The 21984-nt window shown below is 42.1% G+C and overlaps 1 protein-coding gene across 1 annotated transcript; it reads left to right on the top strand.

Moving 5' to 3' along the window:
- The first annotated feature begins 3568 nt into the window (after window positions 1-3568).
- On the top strand, window positions 3569-20309 carry khnyn (KH and NYN domain containing). The gene is made up of 9 exons (XM_087835596.1): window positions 3569-3664; window positions 5613-5871; window positions 8463-8597; window positions 10544-12360; window positions 14498-14628; window positions 16450-16546; window positions 16685-16792; window positions 17016-17117; window positions 17204-20309. The coding sequence occupies exons 2-9, from the start codon at window positions 5650-5652 to the stop codon at window positions 17595-17597; spliced, it is 3006 nt and encodes a 1001-aa protein (XP_087691722.1). The 5' UTR covers window positions 3569-3664; window positions 5613-5649; the 3' UTR covers window positions 17598-20309.
- Window positions 20310-21984: the final 1675 nt, after the last annotated feature.

Here is a 21984-nt window from a genome sequence, read left to right on the forward strand (position 1 = left end):
GTAACACGATCAATTAAAAACACTGGCATTAAAAGCCAAACACGTCATTATGTAATGACAACAGTTTATAGGTTTGCATCAACAGGCTTTGTTTCCAGATGATTAAAATAATGACAACACTGCCCCAGTTCAGACATTCCTGTGTCTTTCTTTTTTATTACAGGTGTGTCTGAACACACACCTGACATGTTGTCATTCGATGTAAGCCTGAAAGCAAGACTGATAATTTGCTCTGCAATCACATGCTAAAGAATCAGGGTGTGTGTGCTGAGCATTCTTGTCCTGTAGAGCAGACTCAGACTCAGGTTGAGTGAAGGCCATGCTGAATCGCAATCACATACAGGGATATAAAGCAAAATTAATCTATAGTGACATGATTTATGTTTAGACCCATTGTCAAAAAAGACTAAAATTTCTATAGCAGATTGTAAAAAAAAAAAAAAAAGTGCCTTTTTCTGTCCTTTAATTGTTTATCTATTAGCTAATTGTTTTGGTGTAGCATGACTGGATTGGAGTCTTCGTCCAGGCAGTTCTGGCCCACGGGGGTTATGTTTGACAAACCTGGTCTAGCAGAAAAAAACAAGCAAACTATTCAGGTTAAAGTTCTAACTGTTAGTTCAGCTACTGTGATCATCTTTGGGTTGCTTTTTCAAACTGACCTTCATAAAGTGTACGATCACGCTGGGTACAGCCAGCCCTTCAAGTATGAAACTAGCTGCACATAAAAGTGTTCAAACAGGGTTTGCTCTTGAAAAACAAAGACTGCCTCAGTGAAAAAGAATCTACTGAATGTTCCTCACTAACAAAAACCATCACCTTGTTTGTCACCTTTCATTTTTTCAAGACTTTTTGTGTTAGCCAGGTACTGAGCATGCAGGTGTGTTATCATCATTGTTATCTTTTTACAAAAAAACAGCTGAACATGAGAGGTTTTTGGACAAAGTTTGTGTTTTTTTTTTCCCATTGTTTAAGCACTGCTTCCAGCCAAGAATGATACCATATATGCCCCATAGCTGCAGAAAAGGCTAACATTGTTATCTTTTTACAAAAAAACAGCTAAACATGAGAGGTTTTTGGACCAATTTTGTGTTCTCCATTCTTTAAGCACCGGTTTGAGCACTGTTTAAGCACCGGCACCGTTTCAAAAGTACCAGTTTGGTACTGGTATTGGATAAAACCTAAACGATACCCATCCCTATTTGTGAGTCAGAATTTTCAGATTGAAACTCAAGATTTTGGGAAACATTTTAATCAGGTCTGCAGGCCTGACAAGGAGGATGTGCACTGCTGTGCTGTGTTTCAGTCCTCCATACTTAATCTCTCACTTTAAACAACAGAGCAGAAACAGTGTAAAACTAAAAAAACTGATCTGGCTATCAAACCTACATAAGAATGACACAACACGTGGTAAATGTCGCAGCACGTCTAAAACAAAAATGATGCTTACCAACATAAACCACTATTCTCTGAACAGACATGATATAACCACTGATAACAAGTGTTTGTCTTCCTCAGTGACGTGTCATGCAGGAGATAAATTAGAGATAAACGCAACACGTGTACGTGCACTTCGTGTTGCAGGAAGGCATTGATTTTCATACAGTCATGTAGTTGCATTTGTGGGGTGGAAGAATCTAGTGAGCATGCTCAGTTGTTTCTGATACTTTATCAAGATGTAAAGAAGAAAAAATGATTGGAAGGGCAGTTAATTGTTGATGCACAAGTATCTTCCACAGGAACTGCTTAACACATATCATATGAGGGCGTCTAGTGTATGCAGAGCTCATTATGTCACACAATGAGGTTATGGTTGGTGGTAACTCCAAAGACGTGTCAAACAGTGATTCTGTGAGGTAAATAATGCGAGCAAGAGAAATGTATGAGGCTGTACAGTAAGGGGTAGCTGTTAGCTGTCACTCAGCAAATAACAGAGGGATGACAGAATAAAGGGAAAACATAAACCTATGAGAATTTGAGACTAATCGGTGCAGGTAATGTTTTTCAATCTTCTCTCCTCCAGTTTTGAACTGTAGCCTCAGTTTCCTGCTTTTAGCTGACAAGAATGACACCCGCTGCGGTCTTCTGCTGCTGTAGTCCGCTACCAGACTGCTGTGCATCCAAAGATGCTTTTCTGCACACCTTGGTTGTAACGAGATGTTATTTGGGTTACTGTCGACATCAACAAGGCATTTTCACACACAGAACTGCCGCTCACTGGATATTTTCCCTTTTTAGACGGTTCTCTGTAAACACTAGAGATGGTTGTGTGCAAATATACAGTAGGTGAAATACTCAGACAAACCTGGCACCAACAACCATGCCATGTTCACTGTCACCCTAAATCCCCTTTCTTCCTCATTCCTCATTCTGATGCTCAGTTTGAACTTCAGACATTTGTCTCAATATTATCTACACATAAATGCACCTAGCTGCTGCTGAGTGATTGGCCGATCAGACATCTGTGCTAACAAGCGGTTGAACAAGCGTACCTAATGACATGGCATGTGAGTGGTTAAAAAGGGTCTATGTACAACAGCTGTTGAAGTTCTTTGCTTGTTTTTGTTTTTAAATAAATGTCATGGTAGAAAAATTAGTAAAGCTGTCACCTCATCATATTTTCTGCTATTCAGCAGATCTTACTTCCTTTATAAACACAGTTTTCCCAGACTTTGGGATAATAAATGTATGCTTTTGTTTTAGGGAAGCTCCTCAGCTCAGCGATATGACCTAAATCAGACTTTACCCACACAGAAAAGCTTTAAAGGGGATGAGCTCATTGTCATTCATTTTGGATTTGTTGACACCGGATGTAGTGTAGGAGGTAGCAGCTCTCTTCCTGTCTTCGAGACAGACAAACTATCCCCCTTTTTTCCACCTCGAACCGTGGACGGAGACTTTTATTAAAAACCTGCAAATTTAAAAACAAATAATATTTGTTTTTAAATTTGAGCTACTGAAAGAGAAATGCGTTACCAAACAGCCCAGCTTTCCACTTTACAAAGCCTGTCAGTGAGCAAAGTGAAAAAAATTTAGAAAAACTAGAAAAGGAGCGACAGAAAAACCCGTTCTGACGTCAGTGGAAATCCCCTTTATCTCCATTGTGACTCTGACAAAAGTCAACACTTAAATGTATTTTAAAACACGTGTTCCGGTGCGTGGTTTAATCACACAGTCGTATATTTTTGTCCAGCTTCACGTAAACAAAAGACAAAACCTATGAGCCTTCCTTTATTTGAATCAATAAAGGAGCATACCGTAAATTCTTTCTGTGTACGGTAATTTTCCCTTGCAGCCGCGCACGGCCTCGGCAGGGTTATTATCATCAGGGTGTTACTACATGCGACCCAGTAAGAGGTAACCACCCGGGCCTCGCTCGCTCGGAGCTGGTTTAGTTTCGGTTTTGTGCTCGGGGGTTTTCACCGGTTGGTATGATGTGTCTGCCCGGCGCTCACTGGCTTCCTCATCCGCCCGGCCCCTGCTGCCGCCGCCGCTACAGGGACGTGACTGTGAGCTGTGCTTCCGAGCAGCGAGCGTCGAGGAGCATGTGGTAAACTTTGGACCGCTTGCGTAGTTGTTTTTGTTTTACGGTTGCGGAAGACTGAAGGGGAGCTGCCGCCGCTGTCGCTGCTGGAAGCGAAACTTTAACGCCACGGATCGAGCTCACGTAAGAAAACGACACCGACGCGTTACTGTTATCGTTATTATTTGATGCTTTTATATGTTTAGAAAACATTTTTTGTGTGTTCCGCTAAGAGAAGCGAGATCGTTTCCTGGAATTCAGAATAGAAAAGCGTTTCCCAAACACTCACGCAGGTCCTAATAGAGCCGAATCATCGGGCCATTGTTTACAGGCTGCTGCTAGATTACAGTTTATTTCTATAAATTAGATCTTTGGCTGGGTGGGAGCTGGAGTGGCGGTTTGGCCATTAAAGCGGATGTTTTGTATGGAGCTGGTAATACTATATGAGTCTTGTTTACATGAACTCCGATGATTTCAGGTACAAAGGTGGCGGAGAAGTATTTGTAATGCTTTCATTCTGTGCCCCCTGCTTTAAAATGTAGGTAAGCCTGCATTACAGCGGGTGTTCCCCTAGCCGTTTGACTTGTCGCAGATGACTGTGAGTTACTATATGAGTATTTCCACAAAAAAAAGGGGAAACGGTTCCCCTCCAGCCGAGACCTGCTGCATTCAAACACTGCCTCGGTATCACAGGGCTCCTATTATTTCCAGCTTCATATTTAGACTCTTCTAGAGCGTGTTTGCATCAGTTATACCCGTGTTTATTGATAACAGGCCATTGGAGCGTCCCTCGGTTTAGGATAGCTTTCTTCTCATTGGCTACATCTGGCAAACAGAAGGCTTGAGCAGAAAATATACACGTAAATGTCATTTTGAGTACACTGTAGTTGTTACATTTATTGGAATCTGGCCAAATGACATGTACTTGAATAGTGAGGATATTTTCCTTGATTTCTTATTATTTAAAATAAATGAACTGTTCATTTTATATATTTCACTTGCATTTTATTCAGAATTATTGCATCATGTTTATGACTTGTGTTTTTGAGTCTGCTTGAAATCTACACCCAATAAGCAAGTCATAACGGCAAACCCTAGAAATTAAGTGATTGCAACCGCACAGGTATACATGCTGGTACCTGGTTGTGTCAGTTATTTTGTAGGTTCTACGCAGGCCCGACGTAGGGCTCTATGTTTAGGTTGAAGATAGATGCTAGTGACCTGCATCAGGTTGAGGTAGGGTTAGGTTTTCATAGGTCCTCTTTTTATGGATAAATGAGGAATGAGTATATAAACATGGACAGCTCAGCTTGAGAGGTTTGGAGGCAAGGCGGAGATGGTTTGGACACGAGCAGAGGAGGAAAAGAGGAAGACCGCAGAGGACGTTTTGGATAATAGTGATGGAGAACAGGCAGAAAGAGGGAGGCAACCTCTAAAGAGAGCATCTGAAGTAGGAAGAAGAAGAGTTATCCAGCTGATTTACACCTCAGAAGCCTAACAGTTGAAACCACAAGCTATACTCTGAACTGGGTGAGCCAAGACCCTCAGGTTCCATGTGCAGTTTCAGGCTTGGAATAGGCTGACAACATTTACTAACCAGTAACTATTTTGATGGTAAACTGATTATGTTTAGACTTTGGACTATTGAAATATTTTTAGATATTTCTTTACATCATTTACGGTCGGAAGAGAGAAAAGGTCAGCATGTGACTGAGGTGTGCAAAAGCTGCACTGACTTGAATCTCCTGTCTTTCGCTGATGTCAGGAAAGATTCCCAGCAGAATGAAATAGAGGAAATGACAAGCTTCCCTTAGACGGGAAAATTCGTAACTGGTTTTCAGCAGGAGCTGCTTAAAGATAGTTAAAATCTACTATGAGTCCTGGTTATCTCTCATGCTTTTTTGGACACAGTGAGTTCACCTTTCTAAAACTGTAAACATCTTTTTACCCATGTTAGAAAAAAGCCAGCTGTAGTTATCCAAAACACCAGACACTCTAATAACTAAGATATTGACTGCAGCAGTCTTAGTTTGTATGTTTTCTTCCTTTAACCTTTTTTAACCCGACGGATACTGAAATGTGTTTTTCGCAGTATGTTCGACCGTCTGTCACCAATTTAAGAAGAAAGGATGGATGACGAGAGAAGCGACGGAGGCGGAGGAGAGGCGGAGTTGGAGGATGAGTTTGCGTGCGCCGGGATGCTGCGGGGGTCTCTGACCTCTCTGCACAGCACGGTGGAGCGGATATTCAGTGTGGCGTTCAGCATCGGGGCGGACGATTTGCCTCACGGCAGCAACGGTCAAATATGGCTGAAACTGCGAGGGCCGAGCGCCAATGTGAAAGCCGCCAAGGTGAGGCCCTGCTCTTGTTTATAATGCCCTATCAGTCCAGAACAGAGATAAGTTATTAGGCAGTGTGGCTCATAAACATGATGGATGTTGACTTTGCGAGAGGTTGCTCACTGCAGTAACCTCTGGCCAAGTCCAGTTTCACTTATCAGTAATTCTAACTGGTAACTGAACTCGTCCCATCTGACAAGATGAGTTCACATTAGTGGTGCTAACTTTTCCTTATCCAGTGTTACTGCATTGATTTTAGGCTTTAGTTTAAAAAGTTGCCACAGCAGTGAAAGAAAACAAGTCAGAATACCATTTATGGGAAGCTTTAGCAGTTAAGTAGTAATCATCAGCTGATAGCTCAAGCGCCACTCTGTTACCAGAGTGGGAGGGGCGTGACGGTGAGAGGGGCGTGACGGTGGGAGGGGCGTGACGGTGGGTGGGGCGTGACGGTGACCCATATTTGCTTTATAACCTCAACAAACTCATTGTGATGAATTATACACCTTCTATTTAGAGCTGGATCAGGTGACCTTAGTTACGTGTTTCTTTCTATTATTGTATCATCTTTACATTACAATATAAAGAGTCTTGAGGCCACTGTTGTTGTGATTTGGCTCCATATTAATAAAACTGAACTGAATTAATGTATGTGCTGTGACTTACTTAGAAGTACTGCAAAGAGAGCCAGAGAAAGATCAAAATGTCCAAAAAGCACACCTCGCTGCTGCTAATCAAGCAGGAGGGAGGTGCGAGATAAAGTGAGTAGTCAAATATTTGCGTACGGTAGCTGGAAATTATTTAAGAGCTGTGAAACTGAAGCGCTTTCATCACCCCTATTCTCATTTCTCGGCAATATCCCTTTTAAGGAATATTTGCCCGTTCGTTACTTTGAGCTTCTCATCACGATCTGTCAGATCAGGAGGCCTTTTCTTTTTCTTTTAGTGTTTAATCTTTCTTGCATCAACTTTCACGGGAAATCTTTTCTTCTTTATCCGAATCACAGCCTTTATCTCAGGGGCCGCCCAAGCCAGTTTTTGGCTTTTTTTTTTTTACCTAATCACTCAAGTAAACAAGTTTCCTCTGCAATCATTCTGATTTTACTGTTATTTCAGTATCGTCGACCGCCCCACTTTCTCCATTGTGCACCATATCTCTGCATCCTCATGCAGGGCTAACCCACTTTTGTCATTAATCCAGCTGTAAATTTAGTTGGGTTTTTTTGTGTCTACAGTCTACTGAGTGTTAAGGGACCATTCCCAGGTAATGACTCATCAAAGTTTTTTAAGTGTTGTTTCACCCGTTAGGTTTCAGTCCACATATGCAAGCGCCTGTTGACACATGCAGTCAGAAAGATTCGTTCACTCATACAAAGACTACCAGACTGATGCACTGCAAAGTCAGTCGCTGTAGTGTAACAGTAGCAGCTGTAATCACACCATTGTCGGGCATATAGGCAGTTTGAGAAGACATGCAAACCCTACGTAGGTGGACTTCCTCTTTGCTAAAGGCCATTTTGGGAGACGCAATTATCAGCTTGACTGAGTGATATGTCAGTGTATTGTGTTTTATTTATTTTTATATTGTTTTACTGTCCTGTTTTAGCTGTGTCTAAAAAAAATTCTCCTTCATGTGCAGACCGAAGCTGTGGATGTTCAAACGAGAATAGTATGTGTAAAAATGACCAACAGAGGTGGAGATAGAGTGTCAGTCAGTGGATCTGCTGCAGCTGCTGTCAGCCAGATGATTTTATAAACATAAACTATAATAAACTACTTATTACCTTTCCTGCTTTCTTTAACGTCCGCAGCTAGATTAGAGCGTGGACGTTGCAGACTTTGAAACTTTAGCACAAATAGGGGGAGATGGATCTCCTGTGGATGGACTTCAGTGGGGTCAGGGTTCAGTCATTCGTACCCACCGCATCGGTTTCATTGTGCGCCAACGGTGACATCATCACACAGCCACAGCAATTTATGCTCGCCACAGCTTTTGCAGCAACAGCAAATGGTACGAGGTTACAAATCTAGAGGTTCATCATCAGCCAAAACGACACTGGAGCGCTGCTTGTGCTTCTGTTGTGAGACGATTAAATCGAACTCTGGTTTGTTTTTCCCCTCGGTGCGATTCGTTTGTACAGATGTGAACACGGTGATCACAGCAAAACAACTGCACCGAGACCATTTAGAGGAGGTGGTCTTGGCTCAGTCCCAAACAGACTACAAAGCGTGTTTATGGTGAGAACGTGATCTGACCTCAATCTGACTGCATGTTTGAGCTAAACGCCTTCGCGTAGCTAGATATGCTTTAAAAAATGTAAAGTATTTCCCAGATAAACACAAATTTATCCATGTTATCCACTAAGTAGTACACAATACCTAGACACATCCGGCTAGGAAGTGGACCGACCGTTCTCGTGCAGTCAGTCCTTTGGTGTCTCTGAACTTCCACCTTTCTCTCTAAGTGTAGAAAATAATCAAAACCTTAAATATTCCCAGCACGATGCATGGACAGAGCATTCAACTCTGGCTCTTCCCATGGAGCTTCTTTTTCATAATTACTAAAGTTTAATAACACTATTTTGTTTTTTTGTTTATTTTTTTCAGTTATTTGTGAAAGGAGTTGTGAACCAGGAGGAACAGCAGGAGATTAAGTATCCTGGGGTGCTTCACTGTGTCTTCTGCGGAGCCAAAGGCCTGTTCATGGACAGCCTGATCAAAAGCACCTCAGCACATATAGTGGTAAGAGCTCAGCAACAGGCCGGTTTCACAGTAATAGTTACTATACAGAGGCATTTGTTACACCTTTGTTTGTCTACTACATTGGTTCTCTAACCTTTTAATAACTTCATCATTACTGAATAGATATTTTTATTAAGGATGCACGAATTGTAGAAATCTGAGCTAATATCGATATTAAAATAACAACAGTTTTTTTCTTTTTTTGTATTTATTTCCACTTTTGCCCCAAATAAGCAAAGAAATCGTCCTTATAAACAATACCTGATCTGTTTTAAAGCCTTTCAGTTTGTCATTGCCCAATTTTTAACGGGTAGCAACCAATGTGACACAACTGATGTGCATATAATTATGGGTATTAATGTCATGGTCATTTGGGGCATTTAATGATTTCTTTGAAGTGTTCTTTTTCCAGGGTGGGATAAGCACAGCATACATAATCTTTAATGACTTAAAAACAAGAATTGTGTTCACCAGTTTCAATTTGTTATGGATTTTCTCTAGTCATGAAATCTAGAACCCATTGGGAGTGTACAGAAGTTCATTTCTGGGTCTCAGAGACTTATAATGAAAAAAACACATTAAATGAAAGTAAAAAAGGTTTAAAGGGTGTAATACATTAACAAGCTTAGTGTGCCATTATTCACTGATGATGCAACAAAGTGACTAATAGTGTGATATCAAGAGATTACAGTCCTGTTATTCCAATAAGAAATCACATTATTAGTCAATATCAGTTTTACGCCATCAGATGGAAATGTGTCACACGCCTTCGACAAGTTAAAAACTGCCTTCAAAACTAAGACCGTGAAACAGTTTTTGGGAACTTCTGGTCTATTCTTAAGACGACTTATAGAACGTAAAAATGCAACTCTGCATTCTGACAACTTTCTTTTTCAGTATGATTTGTTGCCCGTAAATTTCTTGGAATGTATCTTAATAATCTTACTTAAGAGGAAACTCCAGTAAGAATATTTTGAGGTCCCAATTTTAATGTGTGTAAATGTTTAAATTAAGGCTTAAGGAGTGAGTTTTATGGGTGACTACCTGATAATTCCATGTCCACGCAGGACCGGAGGAGATGTGGCCCAGTAGTTTTGTCCATATGGTGCACTTTTGCTTTACTATGAGCTTGAGGTCGTCTGGCCATTCTCCTCTGACATCTGGCTTTTCAAACCACTAGCACCAATATCCATGCACATTCAAAATCACTTGTTTGGTTGATGCTTGGTTTGAACTTGAATGGGTCATCTTCTACATGCCTAAATGCATCGAGTTGTTGCCATGTGACTGGCTGATTAGACATCTGCTTTAATGAACAGTTGAACAAGTGTACCTAACAAAGTGCCCTGTAAGTGTATATAACTGCATTGGCAGATTTCCGCACCTGGAGAAGCCATAGACTGTAATGAAAACGTTGCCACCCTGACACCTACCATTGGCCTCTCCCATGGGTTCATAATTCCATGACTTAACTTTACCATTACAGCTGTCACCATCCTGCTTCCTTTTTTATTTTCTCAAATTTGTAGGCGAGAATGGTATTTACTCTGTTTGGAGTCTGCTTATAGTCAGGTTTTGGTTGCACTCAGGTGAATCATCCAGTCTTTCAAGTAGTGATGGTTTATGTTGAAATGCAAATACTGAAATACTCATTGGATACTGTCAGACAATGATTTGTCTTTCTATTAAGTTTTTATTGAATTTTCTTGCATTGTGTGATATAATGGTCAGTGGATACAAGACCTGAAAATTAACAGTTGGTCCACAATCCATTAAAGGAAACAGCAAAGGCAAAATAAATAAATTAAACATTGATCTGTTTAAGTAGAACTCTTTTATTCTTTTGTTTTGGTCTTTTTTGGTCTAAATGATCTGTTACATTATTATTTTTCAGTCATTGGTAGAACTCTGATTAATGCCTTTCTGTCTTTCTCCTACCAAATCAGGTCGGCTCTCCAGGATTCCTGCTCATATCTGGCCTGGTGGAGCCGGTGGTGCGAGCCTACTCTCTTATTACAGACCTGGTAGAGAGGTATGAGGGCACACAGTCCAAGCGCATGGGGGACGGAGGCTCAGGTGAGTCCCTGGATTCACGACGGGCCTTTAAAACTCTGGTGGAGAAGTGGGAAGACAGGCACATCCTGGATCTTCTTGTGCTGCCAGGATCAGTAAAGGAAATCCTGTTGGACTTGGTGAAAGAAACGGGACTTGGATCAAGCCCTAGTTCATCACTGACTGATGTAAATACAGAGGCAAGGCCACATGGGGATTCAGAGGATAGGTCTAAAATACCCAGTGCCCTAATGCAAACAGTCCCTGATTCTTCTACCACTACTGAGCGATGGGCTGAAGGGATGGCTGCAGGCGCAGGAAATGACTTTGCAAATAAAGACTCCTTCCAGGCTTTTTCCATGTCTGCAGGCACCCGAGGGCGGGCAGAGGGTGCTGAGGAAAGACCCACGCATTCACCACAGGAGGTGGGAGAAGAGCACTTGGGCCAAGCAACAGCATCCGGGAAGGAAAAAGAGCAGGAGTTGCAGCTGTCGATGGGAAACAAGGAGTTTTGGCTTCTTTTGAAATTCTTTACCGCCATGGGATACACAGAGGAGGTTGTGAAACGAGTGCTTGCCAGAACAGGACCTAAAGAGGCGTCGCAGATTCTGGACTTAGTTCAACAGGAGCAGGACCGCAGTGACCAAGAGCAGAGAAATCGGGTTCTCCCAAACCCAAAGAGGGAAGACGCTGTCGACATGAATCAGACAGAGAAAAACCGACCCTGTGAGACAGAACACAGAGAAGATGGGGGAGAAATAGCAGGAGGCGGTGGAGCCATACGTAGCGATGGAGAAACTGAAGAAGGACGAGAGGGGGAAGATGCAACAGGGGATGCAAGACACAATCAGGGAAAAGTCAGCACAGACGTAATGAATAAAGAGCAAGAGGAAGACTTTGTGCTGGGGGTGTTGAAGAAAGCGGCAGCCAGCTGTGGGTACCCCGAGCAGAACGTAACCAAACTGTACAACTTGTTGCCTGATGGATCGACTCACCAGCTGCTCCTGCAGCTGCAGAAAGAGGGAGTCAAAGAGGCAGGAGCCTTCAGAGAAGGACCGAGAGAGATGGATGATGTGGTCTTGGACACTGGCGGGTCAAAACTTCAAATAATACCAGAACTTCAGCCTTATAAACCTCCAGAAGAGAGAGAATTCGATGGGCGGGAAAAGATAAGGGTGTCAAGGATGGATAGTAGTGTCCCTATTGAGGGACGAGATATTTGGAATAATGAACCCCAGCAGTCGCCGGTGACCTTGTACACCTCACAGCAAAAGCAACACCAGCCTTCAAAGTCACAAACTCCTCACCACATCATCCTACCTGGGGTCAAAGGGCCACCAATGCCTACTTATGCCTCATCCATGGATCCTCAGCTCACCAATTTCCAATCTCATAAGCAACAAGGCAACACCAGCTACTTGCCTAATCCATCTCCCACAAAACAGAATCATCATGCTCAGAACAATGGCTCAAAGCACTCCTTTAAGCAAGCCCTTCAAGCTCCTCAGCCTTTATTCCCTGGCACGAAGGACTCGTCTCCCACCAGAGCGAGGGACAAACGGGGTTTCGCGTCTACTCCTTCAGTGGTGGTGACAGGAGAGCAGCGATTCTTGGAGAGCCTGCAGATCCCCTTTGAACTCAAGCTGACAGACCAGCCCGGAGACCCAACACTGAGGACGATCATAATTGATGGGAGTAACGTGGCTATGAGGTAAGAATTACAGCAAATAAAGGTCATACTGGGAAAATGCGGTAAAGTATACAATAGAGTAGAAGATTTATTTTGCTGGGGTGTTTATGAGAAGGAAATATGAGAACAGGAAATATAGATAGTCCTGTTAGGCCAAATGTGAAGGACTTCTTGAGAATTTGAAAACATATTTAGAAATGAGGATCTACTCTTTGTGTCCTTTTGCTTTAAAAGTAAAAGCTTAAAAGGAAAGATATAGTTATTACTCCAGCTTAGTGGTACATTATGCCACAGTTTATGAATGTGCATGATTAGTTGAGTGCATGTTTAAACATTTAAACATGTTATAACGATGGAATTGTGCATTAATAAGATACCCATGCTGCAGTGGGCCTCTGTAAACTTTCCAGGAATGGTGAGTGTATTTTCCTGATTGTGGCTACGTCCACACATACACGGGTATTTTTGAAAACGGAGATTTTCCGTTTTCGTTTTAAAAAATAATCCCGTCCGCACGTAAATGCAGAAATGAAGGAAAACGCTGCTAGGAACATGCCAAAGCAACAGGTGGCGATATAATCCTAACCGTGTAGAAATGTTGGCCAATCAGAAGTCTAGAAGCCTCGGTGGGAGGAAGTAAACAAAGCTGGGGCATAGAAGCAGAACCGAGTCGTATGTGTGGAGGGACAGTAACTGTGTGTGTATATGTATGCATTTAAACACTGCAGAGAGTACAATTAACAGTAATACTATTGTAGAAATTAATTTCACCGAAACAATAACGTGGCGCACAGTGTGACATCAAAAAAGGCGCACACCTTTGACGCTGCGTTTTCTCCGTTTTTCTCGTCCACACGTAAATGCAAAAACGGAGTTTTCGAAAATATCCACCCTGGCCGGAGTTTTTAAAAATCTCCATTTTCAGTGACCAAAAACGCCGTTTACGTGTGGACGGAAGGTGCAAACGCATAGAAAAATCTGCGTTTTCAAAAATACCCGGGTACGTGTGGACGTAGCCTGTAATAGATGGTAAAGGAAAACCTGTGGCTGATGTGTAGACTCTGTTTAAAGATTTATAAAGTTGTGATGGCAGTGTGTTCATTAATAATTGTAGTCTGTGATGGGCTTACCTACCCATCAAGTGTGAGCAGGAAGATAAACCAGAACTATTGGCGAAGCATGACGCTTACACAGAAACACAAAGCGAAGGGAAGGAACAGAGATCAATGCATGTAGGTCCTGAACAGTTTTTTTTTTAAAGGGTTTGATGGGTAAGAGTAGGTACCATCAACAAATGCATATGCTGCCGTCATTTTTACCTCAGACCTGGTCCCGATTTGACCGTGTTACACTGTTACGACCCGGCTCAAAAGCCGCAACAAAAAAGAGAGGAGACGAATACCAGATTGTAGGTGAGAAGAGGTTTTAATCCTAAAATGCATAGCAGGTTGGCTAACATGGCTGGTACCACCAAGGCACGGCTGGTGAGGCTTTTTGAAAGCCTGCCTCAGATATGCTTTTATCAACACCTGACTAGGTGTGGCCAATTACCACCAGCTGAACACACGGAGGAGATTAGGGGCTGCAGAGGGACGTAGCAACACATTTTGGTTTTTGGAACTGCATGGGTAAAACCTGATGCTCTTCGTATGGCTTATTTGGTGAACCACAAATACACGATAGTGGTAATAGCGAGTGCTAGTTTTGCAGTTTCACTACTGTTTTGCCATCCTGGATTGGGAAGTCTGGTTTGGTGGGCCTTCTCTGACTTTTCAAGTGGAAAATCCAACTTGAAGGGTTATTCTGGTGGAAAATATAAGTGCAACATATAATCAGAGATACAGATGTCAAACAAAGGGGTGATAGGGTCCGATACTGCAGGGGATTAGGAACTATCTCGTGATTAGCAAAGTGACATGTAGCCTAGTTCCTCTTAGATGTGTTTTTAACTGTTGTTTTTGATTGGACAGCACAATCATCAAAGGTCAGTGGTTCCAAGAACTGGAAGTCAGCATATTATTCTTCACTGCACTTCAACTTCAATGTTAATGTTTGTTGGAGACACACATAGTGATAAAAGAGAAAGAAAGTCCAGTGAACTGTGACCATATGAAGCATTATTTGTAACATTTTAATGGCAATCTTCGTTTTTCCACAGTCACGGACTCGGTCATTTCTTCTCCTGTCGGGGAATCGCTCTGGCTGTACAGCACTTCTGGGACAGAGGCCATCGTCAAATCAGCGCCCTAATTCCACAGTGGAGGCAAAAGAGCGACCCCAGGGTCAAAGGTAACGCTTTAAAACTTAATGTGTTGCTGAAATTGAACTCTTGTCAGTGTCAGGAGAGTGTCATAAAGTTATCACATAATGATGTTCTCTTCTCTCACACGTAGCACACAGCAGGAAACGTGAGCAGTTTTTTTTATTACTGGAATATACTTGGTTTAAGTTTTGACTTACAGACATGTGAAAAAGAAAGTCTTTCACATGACTGTGTGAATAATTAGGTACACCCAATGAATTGTTGACTTTATCAGTCTCTCATATCATTGTGGAGGAATTTTGGCCCACGTTACAAAATTGCTTCAGTTCGTTGAGGTTTTCAGGCATGAGTTGATGCACAGCTCTGTTAAGGTCTATTCACAACATTTCAGTCGGGTTAAAGTCTGGAGTTTTTTCACAGCACCTTGATTTTTTTCTTTTTCAACTATTTTGTTGTAGATTTGCTGCAAGTGCTTTCTATCTAACATTCACATGCATTCATACTCCAATGGATGCATCTATCTATGGATGTTAGCATCCAGGATATTAGCAGATGAGCTGCTCTACCTCCTGGGCTACAGCCAACCCCATGCTGTGCATTATGGTATTATATTAGCATCTACACCAGAAATCTTGTTGTTTTTTCAGATGTAGCCTTTTAAATCTAAGCTGTGCTGTCATGTTCTTTTTAGAGAGAAGAGTCTTTCTTCTGGCCGCCCTTAGAAAACAAGCCATACTTATTTAGTCTTTTTCTAACTGTGCTGTCACGAACTTGCTAACTGAGCCCTGTAGAGTCTGAGATGTAGCCATTGGTTGGTTTTTTTGTGTGTGTTTTTTATACAGTTTCTCTGGATAAATCTGAATGTTATTCAAGTCATTACATTTTTGTCATCATAAGTGGATGCCTGGCTAATCTCGGGGTCCTGGGTTTGAGCCCCATGTTGGGCAGTGTGTTTTGCGACAGAACTTATTAAGGAAGTTTGCGCACAGAATAAAACAGTCTGACCTTGCTGTAAATTAGGATGACTGTGGGAGGGGAAGACTTGGGAAGACTGTGGCTGCGTCAGGTGAGAAAACTGCCCACACTTGTTGAGGAACAGTCAATCGAGTGCGCTTAATTAGAAGCACCTGGCTGCTACTTAATCTCGTGGCAGTGGAGTGAGATTTTAGCTCAGCTGTAGAGCAGAGGTTTCAGGGGGCAGTGCCAGGAGAGACTAGTATGCATTTTCGGTGTCCCATTTAACACAGTAGCATCCTCGGGCTGGGAGAGAACCTCACGGGTGGCAGCTGGAGAAGCCAGAAGGACTGAGCGAAAACTGGGCATTATTTGAGAAGACAACTTTAAAAAGTGGAAGTCAACAAGAAAATAAAGAACACAGGCAAAGCCAAGCACTGTGTCCAAGTGTTTGTGTGTTGGGAAACCCACAGTGGCAAAAACCTGCTATCACAATCGAACCAGCAACTTGTGCTTGCTAAGCAAATGTGTTAAACTCAGTTAATAAAAACAAAGCTTTACTGTTGATGAAGCTCAATTTAAATGAGTGATTGAAACTGCAGCTTTAGAAAATATTTCACTAAAAGGTTTAATTCCAAAAATTCTACTTCATGGCTATAACTTCCGCTCTATGAGTGTGTAGCTAGCATCTCATTGGGGTCAGGCTGTGACCCCATTGTTGTGCGTGTTTGCTCCTTGCTCCTGCTAACTCTGGATTCTGCAAAAGACTTCAAACGAGAAAACAAGTCATGCTTGGTGAATGCAGACTTCTTGTGAGCTTTCAGCATGCGTGTGGGTGTTTCCCCTCATAGCAGACTGCTTCGTAAACAAAGTGTTGTTTGTCTGTCTCTCAGAGAAGCACTATCTGACAGAGCTGCAGCAGCTGGGCCTGCTCTCCTACACGCCATCCAGAGAGGTCCAAGGCAAGAGGATCAGCTCGTATGATGACAGGTACAAGACACTCAGATATTGTTTTGTTTACACAACCCATCACATTTCATGTGGTTTTGTTGCTGTACACACTCCAGTCTATCTGGATACAGTTCAGATAAGCCAAAAACTGATACCCATGTCTTTGTGTTTATGCAGAATGATACTGCAGCACGCACAGAAGACAGGCGGAGTGATCGTGACCAACGACAACCTGAGGGACCTCTTGGACGAGTCCCCCGTATGGAGGGACATCATTAAAAAGAGGTAGGGCAGTGCTGCGCAGTCAGGGGGACTGAAATTTTGATTTGCACTGAAATGGTTTCACTCATTTTTACCACATTTAATAAAAAATCAGTCTCTGGACGTTTTTGTCCATTTTTATCTAAAAGATCCAAAACGTTGGGTTGACAGAAAATACTGTCAATACCCTGCACAATGTTTTTCACTAAATACATTTTTCCTCTGTGATCTGTTGCTGCTTGTCCAGTCTTCTTCAGTACACTTTTGTCGGGGATCACTTCATGGTCCCTGATGACCCTCTTGGAAGAGGAGGGCCTCACCTGGATGACTTCCTGCGTTCAGAGCATAGGTAACAGACCCAAGATATCCGATCTTATCCAATCCTTTGAGAATAATTTCGCATGATGCTTCATTTTCCGTCTAAACATCTTTCAGGAGTCCAAATCCAGGAAATCACTCTTTTGCTGGTTCGGCCTCATCTTTCAGTTCCTCCAAACAGCCCCGCTCCCAAACAGAGGTCATCAACTTCCGTGACCGAACGCTAGGGGGCGCACTGGACGCTTTGGGAGCAGGCGGTAGGGGTAGAGGGAGGGGGCAAGGTAAGGGATGGGACATGGGACAGAAGCAGAAGCAGTATGGTGCTACAGGTCATGGCCAGGGGGTCCGGGCCGAGAGGAGCCCTGACGAAACAGCCAACCTGAGAGAGCAGCTCTGTCAGGTTTTCCCTAATCAGGACAACATGGTGACGCTGGTGCTGCAGTGCCACTCGGCAGAGACGGACATCAACGTGCTGTCTGATCTGATTTTGGAGCAGCAATCAACAAACTAGAAATCTCTCAGTTTTGCATTTCACCATAGTTTTCTCACAGAGTTGTTATTCATTTTCTCGTGTGACTATAGACTCTATGTAAAAGATGGATTTTAGCAACTGTGACATCATCCATTGGTTTGTGGTTTGTTTGTTTTCTTAATCAGAACCAATGAAGGTGAAGTGGATTTAGCTGAGAAAATTTGAATATTGTACACTCAGTTTTGGCCAGTGTTGCCAACTTAGCGACTTTGTCACTATATTTAGCGAGTTTTCAGACCCCCTTAGCATCTTTTTTTCTAAAAAGCGACTAGCGACAAATCTGGCGACTTTTGGTGGTGTTATTAGGAAGACTTAGAACCACTTTTTGACGTGAAAGCACGTATCACTCTTTCTCTCAACAAGCAGCGGATGCCACCATAGGCACCTCGCCTGTGCCAAAGCGCTCACAGGTGACAGATTGTTGTCACGCAGCAGTCGCAACCCAGCTGCTGCCAGAGCAGGAGATGTTGACCCCCTACGCCTCCAAAACTGCAAATGAATCGCGCATGAGTGACTGAACACAGTCAGTTCTTTTACTCCAACTTTTTGCAAATCACAAAGTTTAAAACTACTTAAAAACACACACACACAAAGTAATTCTGCCAGAGTGCCTATTTTGGGTCACTTTTGCCAGTACCCAGCCCTGATACAGGAGGTGGGTTAGAATTGTGACATAAAAAAAACAATAATTGCTAAAAGAAATTTAATTTGTAGTTCTAAATATATTCTAAATTCATTTATTGTGTTTTTTACTCACTCTGTCTCTTCCACGATATTTCTCTCTCCTACGAAATAGGTTACAATTACATAAGCATGACCAATTGTGCAAATTAGGCAATGACGTTATTTAGCAACTTCTAGCAACTTTTAGGACAGCCAATAGCGATTTTCCTTACTGAGGAGTTGGCAACACTGGTTTTGGCTTCAAATTTCAAATTCGGAGGTTACATCCATCTCTCATATACAGTCTGTATGGATATAGCACAACAGCAATTACAAAGATAGACAGATAGATCCTTAATTAAAGCTAAAACTAGACCAGCTCTGTCTACTGAACCAGAAAAATCCCTCAGTGATTGTCAGTTCATTATTTGTGTTTGTTGTTTTGATTTTTCTTTCAGAACTATACAGATGTATTATTCTTCTACATTTATGCATTGCTGTCAATGTTTATTGTATATTTTATGTTAGTCTAATTTCTGTCAAAGCACCAGTAAAACTAAAGACATTCCAGTGTAGCTTTAATGCCAAATACTGGCATGCTAACACACCAAACTAACGTGAATATATGGTTAACACATTAGTTAGCATTCTGACACATTAAATTGACATCCAAAAATGTGGTTAAGACATAAGTTAGGATGCTAAATCACCTAATTGACACACAAACATATGGTTAACGCCTTAGTTAGCTTGCTAATTACCAAATTAACACATAAGCATAAATATATTAGCTAGAATGTTAACATACATAGTTAGCATTCTGACACACCAAATTAATGTAAATATATATAAACATATTGGTTAGCATGCTAATATTGACATTTAGCTTTAGTACAGCTTCCTAAGTTTAACTTGGTTTTATGGTTGAGCAGAGGTAGCGTGAGCCAATCCAGGGACTGCCCGTCCACCTGCAGTGAGCGCTGTTGTCAGATGGAGGCAGTGTATGTTACCGCCATTGTGCAGGCTACTTTTGTTTGTCTGTGAGCGAATTTTTTACATACAGAGAGCTGAAGTGAAACCGAGTGTTAAAAACTATGAAAATATCACTGCAGCCACTGTCTGTGCTATTCGTGCTTTATTTTTTTAGTCATTTTTCGAGGTTCTCCCATTCCTGGTGAACTCTTCTATTGCTCCCTTCTCTAGTCCAGCCCACTTGTCAACCAGTCAGCATTCTGCAGTTGCAAATATCATCCACTTACAGCGACGCGCAGTCCAGATCTCAAAGGACTGCACGGGAGAGCGTCTTGGGTGGGGGAAAACCCCCCTGCTTGACCAAAAGCTGTACGCAGATGGACACATTTGTGACCATAAAACCAGCCTTAGAGACACTAGCTCAGCAACAGTCTTATTTTTATTTTTTTGTATTTTTATAAGACTAATATAGTCATTGTGTAATGACACCTATTAACTATCTTTCTCCGGGTAGTTTTAACTTTGGGTAAACGATTGTGAATCCCATATGGTATCATAACAGAGCCATTTTATAAACAGTTAGTCTGCCTTGGGTAATATAAAATTACATATTTTGTGTATTTTTCTGTTGTTTTTCCTTTAATTTTACAGCCACCGGTTTACTTAGAAAATAGGGTGAAAGGTTTCTATCAGAGGCACATAGTTGGCACTGAGAATACATTTTTGGATATACAGTAACTGGTGTAAGAGAGTGTGTCGTGCTGAGAAAGTAAAAACCCAACTTTGCAAAAATCTGCACAATTATATATTTTAACTTATTTTAATTAGGTCTTTTGTTTCGCATAACTTTGGTTATGAGTCTATAATTATATCTTTAAGGTATGTCTGGATGAAGAAATTAAGAGCAAACCAAAACATGGAAAATTCATTCTTCATCCAAATGTCATTGTTAATGTGGGCTACTTCAGTGTGAGTAAATAGCCGTAATCTTATTTGTATTGTTAATATTTATATATTTTATTCTTGTTCTTAATTAAAATATTTTTTTAAATGGTGTTTCTATTGTCCTCTGTCAATTTCTGTCCTGTGTCCATCAGGATGTATTGTTCTCCAGCTAAAGCGAGGGAGTATGTAATCAATTGCGTTTGTTTGTCTGTCCGTCTGTTTGTTAGCAGTCTGGTTTTTGAGATATCATTTTTGAAATTTTGTGGGACGGTAGATTGCTAAAAACAGCTGTATATTACCCACAGCTTACTCGATCATCTTCAAACCTCACAACAATAATCCAGGCCTTGGGAGATGTAAGTGCCTAGGAGGGCTAAGCATTTGATCTTTACCTTCATTGTTCGTCCCCAAGATCAAAGCTCACCTTCAAGAAATATATGAAGAAACCGTCCATCCATCTTCGTCCTCTTTATCCGGGGCTGGGTCACGGGGCAGCGGCCTAAACAGAGAGGCCCAGACCTCCCTCTCCCCCAGCCACCTTCTCCAGCTTGTCCGGGGAACACCCAGGCATTCCCAGGCCAGCCGAGAGATATAATCTCTCCAGCGTGTCCTGGGTCTGACCAGGGGCTGCAATTACAGCTGCCAGTCTTTTAGGGTATGTCTCTACCAGCTTTGCACATCTAGAGACTGAAATTCTTGCCCATTCTTCTTTGCAAAACAGCTCCAGCTCAGTCAGATTAGATGGACAGTGTTTGTGAACAGCACTTTTCAGATCTTGCCACAGATTCTCGATTGGATTTATATCTGGACTTTGACTGGGCCATTCTAACACATGGATATGTTTTGTTTTAAACCGTTCCATTGTTGCCCTGGCTTTATGTTTAGGGCCGTTGTCCTGCTGGAAGGTGAACGTCCACCCCAGTCTCAAGTCTTTTGCAGACTCCAAGAGGTTTTCTTCCAAGATTGCCCTGTATTTGGCTCCATCCATCTTCCCATCAACTCTGACCAGCTTCCCTGTCCCTGCTGAAGAGATGCACCCCCAGAGCATGATGCTGCCACCACCATATTTGACAGTGGGGATGGTGTGTTCAGAGTGATGTGCAGTGTTAGTTTTGGCCAAAAAGTCCATTTTGGTCTCATCTGACCAGAGCACCTTCTTCTACATGTTTGCTGTGTCCCCCACATGGCTTGTGGCAAACTGCAAACGGGACTTCTTATGGTTTCTGTTAACAATGGCTTTCTTCTTGCCACTCTTCCATAAAGGCCAACTTTGTGCAGTGCACGACTAACATTTGTCCTATGGACAGATTCCTCCACCTGAGCTGTAGATCTCTGCAGCTCGTCCAGAGTCGCCATGGGCCTCTTGGCTGCATTTCTGATCAGCGTTGTGCCATACTCCTTCCATTTCTGAATGATCGCTTGAACAGTGCCCCGTGGGATGTTCAAGGCTTGGGAAATCTTTTTGTAGCCTAAGCCTGCTTTAAATTTCTCAATAACTTTATCCCTGACCTGTCTGGTGTGTTCTTTGGACTTCATGCTGTTGTTGCCCCCAATATTCTCTTAGACAACCTCTGAGGCCGTCACAGAGCTGCTGTATTTGTACTGACATTAGATTACACACAGGTGCACTCTATTTAGTCATTAGCACTCATCAGGCAATGTCTAAGGGCAACTGACTGCACTCAGACCAAAGGGGGCTGAATAATTACACACACCCCACTTTGCAGTTATTTATTTGTAAAAAATATTTGGGATCATGTATGATTTTCGTTCCACTTCTCACTTG

This window comes from Neolamprologus brichardi, chromosome 3, assembly GCF_056152115.1.
Source record: "Neolamprologus brichardi isolate AB-2024 chromosome 3, ASM5615211v1, whole genome shotgun sequence".
NCBI classification, from domain to species: domain Eukaryota; kingdom Metazoa; phylum Chordata; class Actinopteri; order Cichliformes; family Cichlidae; genus Neolamprologus; species Neolamprologus brichardi.